Here is a 21,804-nt window from a genome sequence, read left to right on the forward strand (position 1 = left end):
TTCTGTGGTCCACTGTGGGAGTCCTTGGGCTGTCTGTCCCCTGCAGAGGCCTGGAGCTTCTTCTGCAAACGTGTGAGTTGGGAGTCTCTGGTCAGTGGAGCCCTCTGTCTACCTGGGACTGCGTGGTTCCTGGGAGCCCAAGAGCCACACCAGGCAGGGAAGACCCGAGGGGAAGGGGTCATCTCCTCTACTCCACTCTAGGGTAGATAGGACATCTGGGCCTCTGGAGGAGCCGAGACTCAGCCCCACTGAAGATCCCCACGGCGCCCAAGGAGGGCTGGCCTCATGGGGTTCATGGGGTAGGGCTCATGGGGCCGGGCTCAGGGAAGGTCCTTGTCCTGGGGTCCAGGCTGCCTCTATGCCTGGGCAGTTGTGAGTCCCAGAGGCAGAGGGCTTCAGACACAGGTATGAACCATGCTTACATGAGGACACACACGGGTGTGCTTACACACGGCACCAGCATGACGCGCTTTCGGATCACTATCAGCTGTGAGCCCTGGGGGCGGGGAAGGTAGGGGCCCTCTGCATGGGTGGGGAGCAGGGGTAATCCGTAGGGAAGCCCACCTCCAAGGTCCTGACTGACCCCTGGGGCTCTACCTTCTTCGCAGCTGGTTAGGAGTTTTTGCCAAGTGGCTCTTCTGCTGGTGTCTTTCTCTGTTCCTCTTCCTTTCCCTGCCTTGGCTGTGGACTGTTACAGCCCCTTCCCCATTTCCGCCTCCTGACCTCTCCTCTCTCCGATGCTTTCATTTTGTCTCTGGGAAGGGGCACCAGAGAGAGGAGCCAGGCCTGGACCTCAAGTCCCACAGTCATCCACCCGGCCCTTGCCTGAAGCTGCTCCCTGCCCTGCTTCCCCAGTCTGGCCACAGCCCTCTCGCCCTTTGCCCTGGAACTACCAGCAACCCAGGGGGGCTGCAGGCCTTGCCTCCGCCCCCCAGCTGCTGCAGCCCCTGCTGCTTGGCTGGAGGCTGGCCAGATGGCTGGGCTGCGGGGAGGCCACGGAGCCAGGACACATGTCCTGGCCCCAGGCAGAACCCTTGCCCGGGCTGCAGAGCCACACCTCTCAGAACCAGCTCTGTTCCCTGAAATCCCTGGAGCCCAGGGCCAAGCTCCTCCCCCAGCCCTGGGCTGCTGTGGACTCCTACCTCCCTTCAGGCTGGGAAACTGAGCCCTGCTCAGAGCAAGAGTCAGGGCAAAGCAGGGGGTGGAGGGGCCCCCAGGAGAAGCCTGGTCCAGCCAGCAGTGCGGTGGGAAGAGAAACCCTACATCCTGTCATCCCCTCAGTGAGGCCTCTGGGAAGATCCTGCGCAGTAAGGGGGAGCATGAAACAGGGAACTTGTCATAGCCGTGGATCTTGCCAGAATGGAAGCAGACACAAGGGCCTCCATCTGGTGGGATGGGAGAAGCACCTTCCAGCCTGGGTAGTCACTGTCCTGGGGGCCCTCACTGTGCTCACTGCTGCCATCTTGGCCAAAGCCTGCTGGCACCTGCCTCCAGGAAGCTCTCCTGGGCTGGACCAGAAGTGAGGGGAGCCCAAAGCAGCCGGCCTTCATCCTCCCTAGGGTGGAAGTTGCAGGGACAGAGCTGGGCCCCACTCTTGGAAGGTCCCATCGGCCATCCAGCTTGCCTTGGCCGAGGGGCTGGGCTGCACGGTGGGAATCGGGGCTGCAGTGGAGATGCCCTGACAGGGGCCAGGCCCAGCTTCCGATCACCGTGGGCTGGGGTTTGAGCCAGGCCCCTAGAAAGAAGCCTTTGGCCCTCGCTGAATCCAGGGCTGCTAGCTGCTACAGCAGGTGACTCTGGGCAGTGTCAGGAGATGCCAAGAACTAAAGGAAGGGCGGCGGGCTGGGGGAGGGGGCAGTGTCAGGCAGCCTGGGTTCACATCTGGCCAGGGGTCTGATGGCGGCTTTTCCCTCTGAGAGTCTCCCCTGATATTTGGAGAGGGTCTCACCTCCCAGAGGTGTGGGGTAATGGGGCTCAGTGCCCAGCCTGCTGCCTGGCACACACTTAGCCCTCAATCAGGGTAGTCCATAGCCCTTTTCTGGTCAACCAGCTCGGAGGGCTGGAGAATCCAGGTCATTCCTGCAGAGGTGGGCCAGGCCTGCCAGCAGGCACGGAGAAAGGCTTTGGTAAATCTCCCTCTTCCTGGGCAGCCCCATCCTCAAGGCACAAATATGCACTTGCTTGCAAACACACACACACACACACACACACACACAAGCTGGCTTTGCTCCCCAGGACCCAACCACCTGCTGGAAAACCAAGAGCTGTCTTTTCAAAATAATGATTAAGAATCAGCATTGACTATTCAAATCGAAACTCCCCAAACCCTTCTCTGGGGTACCCAGCCCCTCTGGAGCTTGTGGGTAAAAGCTCTTACCATAGTGGAAAAAGTAGTCCGCCGAAACGGAAATCTTCCTCAATTTAGCTGAGTCATTTTTCTCGTGGCTAAGGAAGTCCAGATCACCTCTGGCCCTTCCCCTGATGCCCGTGGCCCAGCCAGCCTGGGGGACCCCAATCCACACCACCCCCATGTCTGTCCCCAGCTCCCCCCAGGGTCCTATTGGCAGAGCCCTTGACAGTAAGATGCCCACGCCCCCCCCCCCTCCTGCCCTCCTGCTGCTTTCTGCAGCCACTTCCTGCTTCTAGGTGGAGGTCGGGTGCCCTGGGGAACCAGGAACCGGGGTTGCACCCCAGAGCGGACCATGGGCAGACCTATGGCCTAGGCAGATCTCTGGGCACCCTGTTCTGGGGGCCCACAGGCCAATTGTCTTGGGCCAAAGTGGGGGTCACTACAGTCAGGGATGGGGACTTTGTCTCAACCCAGATCTGAGGAGCCTGAGTCCATGGGCTGGGGTGACTGGCCGGGGAGTAGCAGGTTCCTGCCTGGCTAGGTTTCCCAGTTCAATGGATTCTGGTGTTGGTCAGTGTCCCTGCCTGGCTGCAGGCTGTTTCCCCTCCCTTGGTGACGCTTAGAAAGCTTCTGGAGCCTTCCGGAGGCTTCTGGAGGCTGTCCTCTGGGAAAAGGGGGGATGAGGCATGGGGGTCACCTGGGCGCAGCATGGAGAGCCTCGAGTGCACCAGGTTGTAGCAGTTGTGTAGCGGGGAGGGGAGGCCGGCTCTATGGGGGCTGTGTGCTCCAGGCATGTCTATGCGGTGCGCCAGAAGCCCGGGACCTCCTGGGAAGGCCCTCCATCTGAGCCCCGCGCTTCCGACCTGGGTGCTCTTTCTGGGTGGTTGGGGAGTCAGCAGGAAGCATGAGGCTTTCCTCAGCTGACACGGGTCATGTGCCGTCTGCTGCTGTTTCCTGCCTGAGAAATGGGGATGCTGATACCCATGGTCCAGGATTGCTGGGAAAGTAAAGGAATGGCAGAGTTGGGGGCAGCTAGGAGGACAAGCCCCAGTATGGAGCAGGCAATCGATAATCCTGATGTATTTGTAGGACTGGAGGACCTCTATGTTTCCCTTGTGGGGTTCCAGGGGAAGTGAGACTCAACGTCACTCCTCACCGACCTGGGGGTGGGGGGAAATGCAGCAGCGTGGCCTGGGGGTATGTCCCAGATGGGTGTCTGAGGTCACTCGGTTGAACTCCCCCCCAGCCTAGAGTGTCAGGATGGAGAGCCACAGAGCGGATATTACCTGCGTCTTGGAAGCTATGGAAAGGCACCCAGGCCTGGAGAGACTATAAGGCTGGGAGTGGGTGGCGGTGCTGTTGGGGCCCACCTGGGACCCCAAAACTGAGAATCAGGGACATAGCAGCAGATGCCAGGGAGGCCCACTTCCCTGGAGGGCCCCTTAGCCCATCTCAGTGCCCAGCGGACATCTGTTGGCCCAGCCCCAGGGGCTGTGTTGCCCAGAGTCATCTCACACCCACTTGGACTGGGTTCCCCTCAAGGCTCTGGCAGCCAGCGTTTGGGAAATTAGGTGAGGGGGGCCTGGGACTAGGGTGAGGAAGGGAACTATTTATGGCTAAAAGTCATCTTGAAATTTTCAACATATTTTTTATTTTTCAAAACAAAAGCTCTATACGTGGGGTTTGGGGGGGCCGCTGAACCTAGCTTTGTGGGAAATGAGTCAGACAGCCATAAAATTCTGTTTTTCTGAGCCGAGGGGATTATTTTACATCTTGTGGCATGAAGACACTGAGAGAGCCCTCCTCCTGGTGTCTGGCGGGGCTCCCTGCTCGCCAGCCTGGGCTGCCGCAGCTCCCTCCTTTCCCAGAGCTGGGGGCTGTCAGCCTCCCAGAAGAGGTGAGGGCTGTGGCTGCTTTGGAGGCCTTGCTGCTCACCCCCTAGGCCTCTCCCTTCTCCCCCACTAACCTCGCTGCCCATTCTTTTAGGAGCCCTAGAGTGCGGCTGTGAAGGGTGGTGGCCTCGTGGTGGGTCCTGCCCTCGCCAGCCGCCATTCACCGTCTGAGAATCTGGGAAAGGTCCAGGGGTGCTCAGGGAGCCTCCCACCCCACATCCATAGGACTGCATAGGGTGTGAGACCAGCCCTGGAGCAGCAGATGGAGTACAAGGAGAGATTTAAGAGAGCAGGAGCATGCCACTGGGGCTCAGCGGCAGGCTTTCCTTCCCCACCATCAAGCAGCAGCCCTGAGTACAAGTGATGAGGGGCACGAGGGTCAACCTGTTCCTTTAGAAGCCAGAAGGGCAGGGGTCCTCTCCTAACCTCCCTTGTGGCCAGCAAGCCCCGCCCCCCCCAGGACCCTTCCCCCAGCTCCGGTCCTAGGGGAGGCAGAATCCCCACCCCAAGGGTTGGAGGACTCAGAGGGTTAGGGCCATGGAGCTCCAAAGCCCCACGAGGAGCTTCCGAGGCCTCAGTTTACAGCTGTCCACCCCTTATCTCCTCCCAGGCAGCTGTTGGGCGGGAACAGCAAGGAGCGGTTCTGCCTAGAGCCCCTCTGAAGTCTCTTCCGTGTCCCCTGCAGCACCGTGTCCCCTGCAGCCCCACCTCCTCGGGCTGGACTTACAGATCCTGTGGACAACCTGGGGCCCCGGGGAGTGGTGTTGCCCTCGGGAAGAGACTGCTGGAAGCCTGAGGCAGGGCACAAGTCAGGAACAAATGTGGGATCTGAATCACTTGGGCTTTGCCGATTGCAGAAACCTGCCACCTTCTTCCACCAGGATCGTGAACTTGCTTTTTTCCTTTGGAAGCAATGGTAAAGAAGGTTTACTCTGCACAAGTTCTATTTCTTCCCAGGGCCACCGGCTGGCACAGCAGACACAAGCTGCTCTCCCGCCTCATCCTCTCTCTTTCTAGCCACAGCACCGGGATTTTCCTTGGAGAACCTCCCCTCCCCTGCTCTCATTCCAGGCACTGTGGGTGGGGCTGACCATCTGCCAAATTATTTGTTGGGGGAGGGGGGTTGGTAAGGACATGACTCAGGATTGGCCAGTTCCTCCTTCTTCCTCCAGGGTACGGTGGCTGGTTCCATGACGAGCCTATGGTCCCAACAGAATGCAATGATAGGACTTTAGATGGGACCATTCAGAGACTGGAGCTCTGTTCTGGGTTGCTGGGTGTCAATCTGGAGGCCTTGAGTTACTGGGAACCTCCAGCAGGAGACTGAGCTGGCATGAAGGATGGCAGGGGTGACAGAGGACTCTTTTTTTTTTTTTTTTTTAAATTTTATTTATTTAACAGAGAGAGAGAGAGAGATCACAAATAGGCAGGCAGGCAGGCAGAGACCCCGATGCGGGGCTCTATTCCCTGAGACCATGACCTGAGCCGAAGGAAGAGGCTTAACCCACTGAGCCACCCAGGTGCTCCAGGACTCCTGATGACATAGTCTGGCTGATGGATCCAGCCATGCCTGAAGTCATACCCTTTCATGGTTTGCCTTCCCGACTGCACTCAGTTCTATGCCTGAGTCCCAGGCACAGAGGCAGGAGTTCCGGTGAGATGTGCCAGCATCAGGGGCTCCTGTCTGCTCAGGCCATTCGAGCGGGGGTTCTATAAGCGTGGGTGACCGGTTATCTAGAGCTGAGGCCTAGCCTGGCAGGAAGACCCCGTCCAAGCAGCCAGCACACAGTTGGGTTCACTGACCACCGAAGCCTGGATATGTGGGTGAGAGGGGGTCAGGGGAGACCCAGGCTGTATGGGACTCCCTGCGGACACTACCCTTGAGGGTGAATTTGGAAGCAGGCTTCCCGGGAAATAGTCTATGATGTTCGGACGATTAAATTTAGAAAAGGAACCAGCAAGGCATTTTTTGCCTTCGTCTTTCTCTCTGTCTCACGGGCAACCTGACCTGCCGGGGGCCACTGAGAATGGCAGAGAATCAGGTAATTTTGTTGGGTGTTTGTTGGCATTTCTAGCACCGGAATATAAGCAGATGTTGTCTCAGTGTGGCTCACCACTGTGTCCTGGAGTGAAGGAGACACCAGCACTCAGTCGGTATTTGCTGAATGAAGGAAAAGTCTGGTATCCTCACTCCCCGGGTTGGAATCCTCCAATGGCTTCCATTGCAGTTAAAATGAAACCTAGATGTCTTCCTGTGCCCTTGAAGGAGGGTAACCATGTCATTTATTAAGCCATCAGGGACCCTTTTTGAGGGTTAAAAGGCATGCTATCAACGGTAATGCTAAAACAGTGGGAGTAAACCAGGACCGCCTCAAGCAAACCAGGAGCTGGTCTCTGCCCCTCCCCCTCCACAGCCCCTCCATCCTTCCCCTGGGACTTTGCTCTGTTTCCCTACCTGGAGAAGCTCTTGGAGTGCCAGGATCTTTCTCGACACCCTGGTCTCCACTGAACACTGCGGGTGGGTGCCTTCCCTGACCACCAGGGTGACCTCAGCCATTGGGTCAAGCTTCATTTTCCTCCCCCAGCTCGGCTCTGTGCCTGAGGCCTCAGCCTGGAGGCAGGCATGGGGAGAGAGAGGGAATGAACCCACGGGCTTTGGGAACACGAATCTCTGGCATCTGCCTGTGTTCGCAGCTCCCATCTCCAAAGTGAAAGTGAAGGGAAACGAACTTCCTCTCAGGAGGCGGGAAGCGAAAGGCAGAGGAGAGAGAGGGAATGGAGCTTCGCAGCCAAGCCTAGCTGGGGTCCTTCCCAGAACCATGCGTGGCACCAGGTCACCCCAGAAACCAGACCCCCTCGACCTTAGTCCCTCGGACACTTCTTCTCAGAATGCCTGGACCCCGACTCTGAAGGCGGATGCCGAGCAGCACCCCAGCAGACACACACCCGAATTGTGTGGCCAGACAGAAGACACCGGCTATGTTTATAATATTCCTAATCACCTCTGTCCTCTCTGATACTGGGGCTCTATAAAATCCTCACAGCCGTGTTTGTCATTTGGCTCCGGCTCACTGTGCACACACGCGGGTGTTTGTTTACGGAACACAGACGGCAGCGGGCCTTCATGTGGGCTCTGACGCCACCCCCTTGGCTGCCACGAGGGACTGGCCCCCCCTCCAGGGTTCTCCGACAGATTTGCCTCCTGGATTCTTTAAAACAAACAAACAAACAAACAAACAAAAAAACAACAAAAAAACCCACAAACCTCCCCCCCCCAACACTGAGTTTGGTGATCACTCAGGACCCTGACAGAAAACCAAACTCACCCCTGATGGTTCCAGTGAAGGGAGGTTAACAAAGGAACAGTTTGTGGGGGTGTGATGAGGGTTGAGGGAATCAAGAAGGAATGTTGAAGTCGCCAGAGACTAGCCACAGGAGCGACCGTCACCACTATCAAGCTCGAGGGGCAAAGCAAGGCACTAGGAGTTTCAGAGCCTCGTGAGAATGGGTCCCACGGAGGGCAGAGGCCAGACTACCCAACAGAGACTGTAGCCTTGGGGGTGTGCAGTTGGGGCACTAAAGCAAGCAGAGAGTAGAGAAGGAACACCCAACCTCTCTCTTCTCCTCCCTCTGGTCTGCTGGTGCCTACCGTTGGCCTAACCCAACAGGGCCCTAGAGGCACAGGAGGCCCTCGGTGTGGCCCACCCGAGCCAGACTCCTAGACTAGGGCAGAGACTAGTTATGGTGTGAATCCAGAGGGCAAATTGAGACTAGTTAGCATGGTTGGGGGAGGCCTTCTGGAACAATTCTGTGGTCCGGCTTGGTGGTGAATCATCTTATCCTGTAAACATCTCTTGAATCCATTTACCTCTGTACCACTAAGCCCCCTCACTGGCCTCACAAATGTCCTGCTGCCCACTGGAGTCTGCCCACAACTCTTTCGCACATTGATCCTCATTAGCAAGCCCGACCCCAGTGCCCTCTCTGACTACTGTAGCTCCTGGGATGTTGACTGAAGTCTGAAACCCTGCTCATGAGAGTCTGATAGTCTGACGCAGTTGACCTCCAGCCTCACCTCTTGGCCTCCACCTCCTGCCCTGCTCCATGCACTGTGGCCACACTGGACATCTTTCCATACCTAGAATGTCCTGTCCCTTCCCACTTCTGAGATTCGTGTTTGCTGCTCCCTCTGCATGGATTCTCTTGATTCAACACCCAGTGACTTTCAAATCCCTATAGGTCCTTCAGATCTCAGCTTAAAAGTCACATTCCCAAGAACAACTTCCCTGAGTCCACAAAGTAGGCAAAGTCTTTTTCTCATCACCCCTGAACTTCCTTACTTCACAGTATGCGTCACAACTGGAATGAAATAATCAATTGAGTAACTGTTTGTTTATTGTCTGTCTCCCCAGAGAGTTTGTGAGTACCCCAAGAGCCTGCTTTGTCTGGTTTCCTTCTCTGCCTCAGCACAGTGCCTGGCAGATAGTAGGCACTCCAAAATACTAAATGACTGAAGGGAGAGCTTCCAGTTTCCAGTGATGGCAGGCCAGATTATTTGGGCCTACCTTGCACTAAAATCAGATAAAGAATGCTGCATACATTTAAAAAATACATATATATATTCTAAGCACTGAAGGCTTGGCCGTGTCAAAGGGAATCGCCGGGTCAAAACAGAGTAGGAAAAGGAATCCAGACAGGTAGGCAAGAAGAAAAGCCACTTTTTTTCTTGAGGTGTTTTCTGATTTCAGTGAAACTGAGATCTATTTTGACAGCCTCATGGAATGAAAGAGATAGATATCAAACCCCAGGGCACACACAGGTGGGGCATATAATAAGATACCATCCCACATAGATGTGGAACTCCAAAGGGCTACACCCTCAGGATAAGGGTGAACCAGAAGAAGACCAGCCCTCATATGATCTTGCAATCTGAATTCTCATCTGGATGGGTCAGGGAAACTCAAGCCTTAAGGTTGATTAAGGTGGTCTTGGACTAGCAGTATTCCTCAGTGTTTGGCAGGAGAAAGTAAAAATTGCTCTCTGGTGGAAGGTGCTTTTGTCCTAAATCTCAAATTTTTCTTTCAAATGTCCCCCCCCCCAAAATGATGACCAGCACACAGTCAAAGATGGTCAGACACACAAGAAAAATAAGACAATATGCGTTGAAACTAGAAGAATCAACAGAAAACAGAAATAGACCCTTAAGACTTCAAATTATTGAATATAAAAGAACAATTCAAATAAAGTTTAAAGAAATAAGACATGCTTAAAAATAACTGCAGAGGGGCGGCTGGCTGGGTGGCTCAGTGGGTTAAACCTCTGCCTTCAGCTCGGGTTATGATCTCAGGGTCCTGGGATCGAGCCCCGCATTGGGCTCTCTGCTCAGCAGGGAGCCTACTTCCCCCTGTCTCTCTCTGCCTGCCTGTCTGCCTACTTGTGATCTCTCTGTATATCAAATAAATAAAATCTTAAAAAAAAGAAAAAGAAATAACTGCAGAGGATGGGAAACCATAAAAAGTGACATTGCAGATCTGAAAAAAGAATCAAGTTGAATTTCTAGAAATAAAAGCTACAATGACCAAAGTAAAAACCTCAATGGATGGATTTAATAACACAGTTAGCATAGCTGAGCAGGGAATTAGAGAATTAGAGGAGTCAGAAGAAATGATCAAAAATGTAGAGACAAAAGGAGAGTAAGGAAGAGACGACATGGGATAAGGAGAGAGAGAGGGTCTAATGTATGCTTAATGTTATTCCCGAGGGAGAGGAGAGAGAGGAAATGGAGTAGAGGCAGTATTTTAAGCATTAATAGGCAAGAATTTTCTGGAACCAATGAATGAATACTTGAAGGGATGCATTGAACCATTTAATGGTCAGTTATGGTTTGGTGGTAGAACTCCATGTTTCAGACAATCCAGAGCTCAAAAGATACTCATGGGAGATTCTGGACCCAGTTTGTTCTTGGACACAAGACACAAGACACAAGGACACAAGAAAAGGGTGAGAAATCAGCTCCTGCCTGTCTCTGCCTCTGCAGCTTACCCCCAGCTGCATCTTCCTCTTCCTTCTACCTCCCACAGGTCTTACTTCCCAGTCACTGGGACAACGCAGAATGCCATTCCCCAGGGTCCCTCTACAGTCGATTGGGGGGTGCAGTGGCATGGCTGGGTGGGATGAGGGAGGCCTCTGTCCCTCCCTGATTCAGTACAAATGGAGACATCCTCCTCCTAGATAATGTGCGTCTCTCTTCTCTAACCCTAGTCTACCTGCTCTCCAGTCTGGGCTCTCAGGGGTTCTTGGGGGAGACTTACTGACCAGCTGGCAGATACTGTCCAGTCCTGGCTAGGGCAGGAGGATTTAAAGAGGAGGATGCTAGAATGTCTCTTTGCCATAGCTGAAGAAGGCTTGATGATGATGCCAGCCCCACCTGAAGGTCCTCTAACATGGGCCAAGGAGCACTAATGTCCCTCATTGTCCAGCCCACCAGCACCACCTATGATCTGGATGGCAAGCATCTAGAAGCTGGGCTCCAGAGGTAGGAGAGGAATCACCCAAGCTTGGGTCCTACAGGCTTCTGGCTCCCACCCCTGAGCTCTCTTGAGCAGAAGAGTGACCGGGCTGGCAGGTGGGTAGTTTGTTTCTGACTCATGCTCCCCTCTTGCCTTCCAGGAGGTCTGGTGCCGGTCCTTCTCAGTGTGACTCGTCCCGGGATCAGGTTCTTGTGGTTGCTCTGGAGGGACACCCATTCATCATCTTGCCTCTGGGAATCCCGGCACTCCTCCGAGACATGCTCAAACAGAGAGGCTGCCCAACCTGCGCCTGGTCACCCAGCAGGTGTGTGGCGAGGACAGGACACACATGGTCTCACGCCTCCAGTGGGCGGGAATGCAGGCCAAGCCCTTGTGTAACTAGCATCGGGACCTGAGTTCTGTGAGCAGCCCTAGTGCAGGCTCACTGAGGCCGCAGTCCCACCCTGGCCCTCTGGGATGCCCCAGATTCCCGCATCTCTGGTAGCAGGTGCCTCCAAACCGCTTTGCTTTAGGGGTACCAGCCACAAAGGCTTGTCTCGCAGGGAAAGCAGAGACCACCAGCTGCAGCCATCTCCCAGCCCCTGATGCATGAAGATGGGGGGGTCATGTGGGCCCCCCCACCCCCAGATCCGGCTCTGCAATGTTTCCGACATGACATTCCAATTTCTGAACATCTCCAAGATGTTCCAAATAATATGCAGTTGATTTTAATTTTTTTAAATTAAAAAAAAAAAAGAAAATAAATTAAGTCGAGGAATGCTGGGTGGAGGCGGGGGAGGCGGAGGGTGTCGTGGACTAAAGCCAAAGAAGAGAGTCTTAGGAAAACATGAGTGTTTCCCTTCCCTGGGTGGATGTGTGGGTGGAGAGGATCAAACTCTTCCCACCAGTCCACATGGGTAGGAGCCCAGGTGCTGATTCCGCCCCTGCCCTGTCTCGTTGCCGGTCCTGAGAGATGGCTTCTCTCTGAGCCTGGGGCACCACCGGGGTGGTAGGGGACCCAGGCACGATGTTGCTCTCTCGTTTGTCTCTGACACGCCCCGCCGAAGAGCACTGCCCCACTTAATTACATAAACTGCGTATCACTCAAGATGCTCATCGCACTCCTGACACATTTGGGGCTGGGAGCCATCGTTCCCTCCTCCCTGGGGCTCAGCGGCCTGGCCCATGACTCACGGGCCTCCACTTCTCCCAGGTGAGACCACTCCGCAAATAGAGGTCCAGCGCTGGTGAACCTGGGCCTTGCTCTTGGGAGGACCCTTCTGCTCTCCCGGGCACAAACGTTCCTGCAGCCCAAGGCTCGGTATCAGCTCTGGGCTCGTACGTACCCCGCACACCCCTGCACCTGTGCCCGGGCGGTACCCCTCTCCCCTGGGAGCTGCCGGCAGCCCGTGGCTGCCTTTTCTCCAGCAGCTGCCCTGCTCCCAGCCCAGCTGGCCAATGATTTCAGGGCTCCTGGCCTCTCTCCATACCTGCTGTCCTCCCTTGGTTCGGCAAGTGCCATCCAGCTGCTATCTGTGCCTGAGTAGGGGTGAGGGGGGCAGGGGCCTGAGAGCCGCCTGCCTTCCTTGCCTGAGGAGTTTGCTCTTTAACTTGAGCTACTCTCCTGTTGGCATTCCTGGCAGCGAGGGGAAAAGCAAGGCCACTTTCCAGAGCTCTGTGCTGCTGGTGGCCCCAGCTCCCAGGAAGCTTGGCCCAGGCCTCCTCCCACCTGCTTCTGCGGCCCCTCCTCACCCCTCTGGGATCCCAGTCAGGCCTCTCCCCACAGGGCAGAGGGCAGCCTCCCTCCTCACTTCCTGGGCTCGAGCTGGGTTGGCAAATGGGAACCAGCTGTTTGGCTAAGGGCTGAGAGGACCCAGTGGGGAACAGAGGGTGGCAAAGGGCCAGGAGGTGTCTCCCCAAGACGCATGGCGTGTCCTCCTTCTCTCCTGCCACCGTTGAGAGGGAGTCAGGGCCACTGCACCCACTGAGGTCCCAGCTTTCCAAATAGAAAGGAGTTAACAGGAGGTCTGTAGGGTTGGCAGGGAGAGGGGGGCGGTGGTCTTTCAGGATTTGGGGAGGCTGATGCCCCAGGGAGAATGTTCTCATTGACCAGAAGTCATTACTGAGGAGTCTGCCCTTGGATCAAGAACCTTCTCCTGGGACACCCTTGCTGGCCCGGGGGCTCTCAGTGAAGGAGGGTCTGATCACCGTGCTCAGCCTTCAAGGTCACAGGCAGGAGGACTCTGGACTTGGGAGAATCTCATTAAGTGGCTTCTAAGCAAATAAAAGGCACCCCTGGAAAAAATAAAAAAACAAAAAACGAAACAAATCGAAGCAACATTAAAATGACTTCAGGAGCTTGGTTACTCTGGGTACGAGGATTTTGTCCTAATTATTCCGACTGTCTCCTTCCATGGGACTTTTCAGGGACCGAGGTGTGTCTTCCCCCACCCACCCTGCCTCCTGCCAAGTGTCTCACAAGTTTTGCCTGTTTACCTTTCACAACAATTGGATGAATGACGGGGTGCTAGTTTTGCATGCATTTTGCCTAAAAGCGGACGGAAGCTTCGACAAATCAACAGACGTGGTGAGGGCCATAGGGTCAGTCAGTACCAGGCAAAGCCAGGACGAAGTTGTTGCCCGAGCTGCGCGGCCCTTCTCCCGGGACCCAACCTGACCATGGGATGGGAGAAAGAGGAAACTTCTGGTTATCACCTGGGAACAAGGGCTTTCCCCAAGACCCCAATTCTGTGTATCCGCCAGGCATGTACCATGCCAGGACATCTGGGCTCCATGCATCTCCCTGGAGAAGACTGTTGGCCTACTACATGCCAGGGTCCTGCAAGAGAGCGGCAGAGGTCTTTGGCCCACACTCATCGCTAGTGGCCCCAGGCCAGTGGCACTTGCCATATGCTGAATTAGACAGACATTTAAGGGTCACTGACATGGTGTTTCCAAATTGTTCGGGGCTAAAGCCTTTGTCCTGCGGACTTCTGGATTAAGGCCAATTAAACTGCTTCCAGGTAGGGCTTATTCCCTATAAATCAGTGGGAATGTGGTCACACGAATTTTAAATATCAGATTAAAATCAAATTAGTGGGAAAATTTGGAACAAATTGCCTTCAAGTACAGTGAATGAGTCTATTTTTAAAATGTTGCCGCACCAGGCAAAATAGTGAAGCAAACACATTTCCTAACAGCAAGTAGACACCGTGATAGGACTGATTTGTCATGCTTAGTCACTGTAATTGCTCTAGCAAAACGGAGGAATCAAATAAAACGTGTTTGCAAATTGTAAATCACTCCAGGAGGCTACTTCAGACGGGTCCGAACCTGATGTGGAAGGTCACAGCACCTCTCTGGGGGCAGGCAGACACCTCTGACACCAGCTTGCTCTCTGGGCAGGGGTTATGCCCCACGTCCAGCCGACACCATTGCCCAACGGACTGGAGGGCAGGGCTGCCATGTTTCAGCCATGTTTCCTCACCGGCCGGGGTTCCTGGGGGGCAGCGGAAGAGTGCTCAGGTTGGCTTGGGAGGGAGGGAGGAAGGGGGTACTCTGAGGCCTCCATGGCTGGGCAGGATAAGGGACAAAGGCTGCTCGGGAGGAGAGGCTTTCTTTCTGGTGAGAGGTTGGTGGCTACTTGCCAAGGAGCAGAAGTATCAGATCTAGAAGGCCTGGGACAGGCTGTGATGGCTCCCTTGAGGCCCTGTCTGGGTCACTGGGTGACATGCTCTGGCCCTAGGCCACCATGTTAGGCCACTAGTGATCCTGTCCTCAGGCCGTGGTCCCTCAATATTGACTTTGCCAGTCATCCTGGAGTGGGGACAAGAGGAAGAACACAAAGAAACCTTTGAGAGTTTTATAGCAGAAATGCCGTGATCCCAGGTGCCCATGTGTCTGAGGAGCTCTGCAAGCTTGGGGAATACTGCACTGCCCATCCCCAGCCCTCTCCTCCCTTCTGGAAAGCCCGCCTCCTCCTCTGCACCCTCCCTATGGAACTGACCATCTCTTGGCGCCTCGATAGCTGCTGCTTCTGGTGCTAAGCTAATCACACAGAGATGTTGAGGCTTATCTAGAATCAGATAGGTTACCTTTCTTAGACCTTTCCTTGCTCCCATAATGGTGAACCCAGGTCCCCTGAGTCCCTCGAGTGGACCACAGGCCAACCCAGTGGACCCTCGCGTGGAAAGGAGGGGATGAGGTTGTTTCTTAAGCAAGGAGAGAGAGAGGAGCTGCAGAGAGATCCATGCATTCAGACACATGTGTTGAAGGCCTGCGGTGGGCCAGACGCGGGCCAAATTTAGCAGGAAGCCAAGAAAGGCAGGATCCCAGGCAAGTTCATGTCATTTGGCTGCAGGAATTCATGGTGACCTTGGGGAGAAGTTTCCAGGGAGGGTGAGGGTGAAGGTGGAGGGTGGGGACAGGGATGATGAAGGTCAGAAAGTGGCTCTCTGGGTACTTAAAAACCACAAAGGATGTTTAAAAAACAACAACAACAACCACCACCACCATTTTCTATCCCAGCTTGATTGCTAGAAGAAAACGATATATCTTTCAGCTGGGCTCAGGTGGGCCCTCAGCCATGGTCTGGAGTATGGGGATAAGAAAGGGTCTTAAGTAAAATAAAATTAAACAAAATAAAATAAAATAAAATAAAATAAAATAAAATAAAATAAAATAATAAATAAATTAAATTAAATGAAGTAAAATAAACAGGACTACTTCCATTACCCAAAGGGAAAAAAAAGGGTCCTACTTCTTGGCTCTGCCTAGAAAGGGCTTCTGAACAGCAGAAGATCCTTTTTCTGTGGTTTTTGTCCAGTCCCTGGGGCCCCCCAAGGCAGTCAGGCAGTGTGAACCCCGGTGCCCTGCTCCCCTAGCAATTGCGCCTCCTTCTGGGAACGTGGCAGGTCTTCTTGCCCTAAGTGCCCACCCACTCTGCGATCAAAGGGGAATCTCTAGGGTTCAGGCCCCATGGGGTGCCCGACATCACCTTCTGCTGTTGTCGGGCATGGGGTGGACTTGGACACAGCGAATGAAGAAAAAGGGGGAATCTTTGGAAACTATCGTGTGAGAGTCCTGTTCCCAGTGGGTGGGGCCAGAAGGCTAGAAAAACAATAAATAAAAACAAAAGTGAAGGGAAGCAAAGCTCTTGGGTGCCAGAATGGGGCTGGCGGAGGCTGTGGCTGGCTGAGTAATGGGTTCCACATTTGTCTGGCTCTGTCTGCAGCCACCAGGATTCCGGACGCAGAGCGGGCCTTGCAGAGGGCTGGAGGGGAGAGCCCAGCTGCGGCCAGATCTAGGCATACCCCTGAGATGGCCCCATCCCCGGCCGGCCACAACGTGGCTGACGCGTTGCTGCGAACTCACGCTCCTGCATCTCAGCCTCCACCAACCCCCCCCCACCCGCCCCCGCCCGCAGCTCCTGGGTCCCTGCCGGCCTGCACAGATTGTTTGCGTTATTAATGCCGTTTTCCCAGAGATTCCATCTGGCTTTTTAATTGCTCTGGGATGGGGCTAGGATGCTTTGATAGTGAATTGGTATCTTTCCTATGTCCCTGCTTACGTCAAATGCTCCACGCACAGAGAGGGGCTGGGGGAGGGGAGATGTTGGGGGGGGTGGGTGTCGATAGAAGAGGGATTGTATAATCTTGCACGGAGACAAGAAAGATCTTTCAAAGGTGCTGGTGGTTTAGTTCTATTTAAGGAAGAGAAAGGCCTTCCCCCACCCGCCAGTATAGGAACTAGACAGATGGGGCAGAGCCGCTGTCCAGGCAAGGACCCTACCCTGTGTCTGCAGAAAGGCTGTGGGTGCCTGGAAGGACAGGCCTCATGGATGGGCAAGGTCAGGGTTTCTGCTCTTCCTCCACCGGCTTCCCTTTCTCTCCCCACTGCCCCCTGTCCTCCCATGAAATCAACAGCTTCTGGAGGAGGCCTGGCAGGTTCCTGCCTGGGAAGGAGGGGGCGGGAGAGCTGGGAGGGGCAGACACTCCTCACCAGTCCCAGTGGCTCATCACAGGTGTCAGGGCCAAACCCCATATTCACAAATTCCCAGGAGATCCAGGAGATAAGGCTGACATCCATGACAGTGCTAAACCATCAGGAGGCATCTGGCAGCAAAGGAACACCTCCCTCTCTCCCTTTTACCTTTGCCTCTTCCCTGGAGCCTGGCTCCTCTGAAGAGTGCTCTCAGGGGCCATCAGGCTCAGATGGCCCACCGAGGGGGTGAGGTCCTTGCTACCTCTCCCGAGAGAGTATGAGGCAGAGGCATCCGGGTATGTTGGACTGGGTCCATGACCGTGTCTTGGATCAGACCGCTGCCTCCAGGAAGCCTTCCCTGATGGCATCTAGTCACACTTCGAGCTTCCCTTTACTGCACTTGTCACCCTTAAAACACATTTTGGGAGCACAAGACTGTGAGCTGCGGGGAGTAGGAGTCAAGTCTGCTTATCTCCAGCTGAGTGACCCATCCTTAGCACAGGCCCTGGCATACAGTAGGCATCCAATAAATACTTGGGGTGTGTTCAGTGCCAGGCTTTTGGAGGGGTTCTTCACAAAGGCTGCAATCGGGAGGGGAACCATGGGGGCCCTGCAGGAAGCAGTGGGTGGCTAGGAGCAGCTCTTCCCGGGAGGCCCCTCTGGCCAGGCACAGAGCACATGGCTGGCAGGTTCACCCCACACTGCCCCCTCCGCTCCGCCTGCTTCTCTGTCCCCGGGGGTGCCCTGCTGGCCTCATTCCTTCCCTGGGGTTGGCTTTGGTGAGATCTGTCTTGTCCCCAACAAAGTTTGCCCTGGATCTCAGGGTCTACAGTAGGAGGGGTGCCTCTTAGTTGGCTGACAGCTTTGAAAGAGGAAACCCTGGGAGAAGAGGCAGTAGGAGGGGAGAGGGAGGAGGGCAGGCCGGAGGGGTGGCCCTCCCCTGCTCATCCTGGGATTCGTTCTGGGGGCAAAGGGGGAGGCTGAGGTTTGGCCCCCTCAAACAAGAAAAACTGGAATTAGCACTGAACTCAGAGAGGGTTTGCTGGGGCCTAGCAAGCCAGGGCCTGCCCTAGGCCTTAGGCAGGTGGTGGGGCTCTGCCTCCTTGGTTCCCAGGGCGGTGGGGCAGGCAGCCGCCTCCACACTGGGCTCGTGGCCTTTCCTCTGCCAAGAGCAGCCATAGGCGAGGAGGCGGCAAGACACAGGACAGAGAGGGCGGGGGCCGGGGCGGGAAGGGGGCAAGGCACCCCTGTTAACCACACTGGGCAGGTAAACTTAAAGCCGTCGGAATTGAAAAGGAGTGTGTAATTTCTTGAAACTGTCCCAGCCCACAGTGGCGTACACCGTAAGCTGCTCCAGTGAGTCCTCTGGGGGTGAAAATAGAAGGTGAAGAGTGTCCGCCTTTTACCCTCAGTGACAGTAAACGCTGAAAGGCCAGCCAGCCCCCCTGTGCTACTTCCTGCCAGGCCTTGTTTTATCAGGCGTGAGCGTGTACCCCTCTGGTTGGCTATTGTTGCTGCCAAGGGGGCACCGGGGGCGCCTGTCCTCACAGGGCAGTCGTCTGAGTGGGGGGCTTGGTCCAGGGTGGGCACAGTGGGGAGGGTGGGTGCAGGAGCTGTCTCCTTGCCGGGTGGTCTGGGTGAAGGACTTCCCGGGGTTGACTGGAGAAGGAATGGAAAGTGGGGCAGAGGGGTGCTTGGCCTTCAGGCTGCCCTTCAGGGCCCTGCTGGGGTAGGCTACAGCCACACAGCCCAGAGCAAGTGGGGAGGGGCGGGGGGGGGGCGCCCGCTTGAAGCCTCTCCCTGCCCTTCAGGGTCCTGCCAGTGGGGATGGCAGGAAAGGTATGAGCAAGGCTGCTACAGAGGCTGGAGCTGTGAATGATCTAGAAGCAAACATGGCCGAAGGGCCCCCGGAGCCTGGAGCCACTGGACCAGGCCTGTTCAAGTCCCAGAGAGCCCGTGGCCACGTCAGGCAGGAGGATCCTTCTCTGAGCCCCCCCTGCTCCTCCCAGGGGCCCAGGGGAGGCCACACCAAGGCCCTGTGAACCCCCCTCAAACGTGCCCCCCCAACCCCTGGGAGACTCTCTCTTCCGGCTTTGGGCTTTCTCAGCTGGGAGCCTGCCTTCCTTCTGCCATTTAGTTGCCTTGGTTGGGAGAAGTCACCCCCTTAATGTACAGAGGGGCTCAGGATGGGAGGGCCAATGAAAGTCAGGAGCTCAGCCAGGGGATATGCTGTGATTACTTACAAATGTGACCTGGCCCACAGAAAACCTTGGAAGTAGCTTTTCTGGTTTTAAAAAGACACCAAAATTTACTTTGATATGTTTATATTATAGATATAATACATAAAACATCTAGCATGAAACTCTACGTTCTCCCCCAAAGAAGAGAACCAAGCTGTCCTTCCCTGCTCCCGGCCCCGGCGATCTGGCTGGAGGCCGCCTCCCTTCCAGACCAGGAGCCAGGGCCTCTGCAGGGACGGGCCTGTGGGCGGCCCAGGCCAGAGGGCACCGAGGCCCACAGGTCCCCTCCCCCCAGGGAAAGAGGAAGCCCACCTCACCTCTTTGGTTCCCCCGGGGGGCAAAAGCAATCCCCCAAAACCAAAAGGAAAGAGAGCCGAGGACCCCCCTTGCAGCAGCTGTTGACAAAGAGTCTCATTTTGGCAAGTATCTGAGCAAAACCAAAACAAAACAAAAACCAAATAAAATGGTGGTTTAGCATAGACGTGCGCATTGACATTGCACAAGGCACCGCTGGGACCCAGAGAGGCCAGATACAAGTGTTGATATCGGCTGATAAAGCAAAATATTTGGAAAGCTTCTCATAACTTCGGTCCCTCTGGGATGGGCAGATTGTGCTCCGTGTTTGCATGGCAATGCTGGCAACACACAGGACAAGGCGCCTTGTCCCAGGGTCCCTTCACCCCAGCCCCCACCCCCTCCCCGGACCAGAGCTCTAGGTTTCCCTGCGCCACCAGGACGCCACTCCCATGAACACATGTCCGGAGAGGTAACCCATGTCCTAGCTTTCTGGTCTGACTGGGGGCAGGGGGCTCCCACGGGTCACCCGGTGACCCCCATCTAAGTGAGTTCTGCCCAGGGAAGCCCAGCCTGTTGTAGGCTGGGAAATTAGAGGCAAGGAACTAGGCACCCTCCACCTTCGTGCAGAACTAGGGAAACAGCCTTCCAAGTCCCTGTATTTCCTCCCTTCCAAGGACAGGCGCTGGAGGAGCGGCTAGGGCCGGCTTGTCACGATCTCTGCTCCCTGGACCTTCCTTCCTGCCCTGGGCCTGCACACTGCCTTCTCTCCTGGGGCCCTGCAGCCTCACGATTGAGGCAGGAACCCTCCAAATAAAATGACAAGGCACATATTTGCTCCCCCTACTCGGTAGGAATCGGAGCGGTGAGTTTGCGTTTCCAAGGCACAAGGTTATTCCTTAATACTAGAGTTGCCGGGGCTTCCGGCTCAGCCCCATGGCACTTCTCCCCTCCTGCAGGGAGAAACCACCGCCTGACCCTTCTCTTAGACGCACGGAATCTGGCGCAGAGGAAGGCAAGGGGCGCGCGCTGCAGGCCAGGCTTTCTGGCGGCACCGGAATCTCCTAGTCCCGGCTTGCGCCGCGGGGCCAGTCTTGAGATCCGGAGACCCGAAACCACTCCCTGGGTCACAGCCAGCGGCCGGCCCAGGGCGGTCCCGCCGCCCCGCGCCTCACGCGCAGTTGCCCATGGCCTTGACCAGGGAGCTCTCGGGCAGCTGGCGGAAGATACCCCGCAGCGTGTCCAGTTCGCGGCTCAGTTGTTCCACCCGCTTGCGCAGGCGGTCATTGTCACTGGTCAGCTCCAGCACCTTCTGCTGTGTCTCCACGTTGCGCTGCTTGGCCTTGTCCCGGCTCTTGCGCACGGCGATGTTGTTGCGCTCGCGCCGCACCCGGTATTCGTTGCTGTTCTTGTCCACCGACTTCTTGACTTTGCCCGCGCTGCCGCCGCCGCCCGCGCGGAGGTCGGGGTGCGTCGCGGCCAGCCCCTTGAGCGCGCCGCCCGGGCCTGGCAAGCCAGCGGGGCCGAGAGCCGGCGCCGGATGAGGGCTGGGCACGGGCGTGGGCGGCGGCGTGGGGTGGCCGGGCTGCAGGTGCATGGTGGTCTGGCCGCAGTGCGCGATCTGGAACTGCAGGTGCGGGGCGGCCAGGTGCGCGGGCGGTGGGTGCGGGTGCGGCGGCGGCGGCGGAGGCGGCGGCTGGTAGGGGAAGAGGCCGGCCAGCGCCAGCTGCTTCGCCTCGTCCTCCTCGCGCGGCTCCTGCTTGATCACCAGCGGCCGCAGCGCCGGCGCCCCGACGCGCTCGTACAGGGGCTCCAGCCTGCCGTCCAGGTAGCCGGCCGCCGCGCAGCCGTAGCCAGGAGGGGGGCCGTGCGCCCCTCCCGGCATCACGGAGCCGCCGGGGCCCCCGGGGGCGCCCGTGTAGTCAAAGTCGCCGCCGGCGGCTCCTGCGGGGGCCGCGGCCGCCTTGGCCTTCTCCTGCTGCCGGCTGTGCTGGAACAGGTCGGCCAGGAACTCGTCGTTGAAAGCGGCCGGGTCGATGTAGGCGCTGATGTCGATGGACGTCTCGTGTTCGCAGATGCCGCCCAGCGTCTCCGGGGCGGCAGGTGGGGCGGGGGGTTGCGCGGAGCCCGCGCCCCGGGGAAAGCCAAAGGCGGCGCTGCTGGGCGCGTGCGGGGGACTCTGGAGGTGGCTGCTCATCGGGGGCCGCGGCTCCGCCTCGTAGAAGTCGGCCGACTCCATGGGGGAGCTACAGTCCTCCCGGCATGGCGAGCCTCGGCGGCCTCCAGCCTGCGCGGGGCGCCAATGCTGCCACCGCCCACCCGGAGCCCCGACTCCCTCGCGCCCGCGCAGCTCCCGGTCGCGAATGGCCAGGCCCGCGCGGGCCCCGCATTTATACCGGGGGCGTCGCCCTTTAGAGTCCGACGGCGGAGCGGCGCCTTCTGGGTCTTAGCGCCTGCCTCTCGGAGGGGGTGGTGAGTGGGGCCGGAGCGCAGCGCTGGCCCAGAGAGGCCCCGCCGCAACGCCCACTAACCCCCTG

General features: G+C 56.7%; 1 protein-coding gene across 1 annotated transcript; it reads right to left on the bottom strand.

Moving 5' to 3' along the window:
- Window positions 1-19,040: 19,040 nt before the first annotated feature.
- On the bottom strand, window positions 19,041-21,649 carry CEBPA (CCAAT enhancer binding protein alpha). Its single transcript, XM_032841874.1, has one exon. It carries the CDS (start codon window positions 21,504-21,506, stop codon window positions 20,439-20,441), a length of 1,068 nt encoding a protein of 355 aa, XP_032697765.1. The 5' UTR covers window positions 21,507-21,649; the 3' UTR covers window positions 19,041-20,438.
- Window positions 21,650-21,804: the final 155 nt, after the last annotated feature.

This window comes from Lontra canadensis, unplaced genomic scaffold (genome assembly GCF_010015895.1).
Source record: "Lontra canadensis isolate GAN:19392208 unplaced genomic scaffold, GSC_riverotter_1.0 scaffold125, whole genome shotgun sequence".
Taxonomy (NCBI): Eukaryota; Metazoa; Chordata; class Mammalia; order Carnivora; family Mustelidae; genus Lontra; species Lontra canadensis.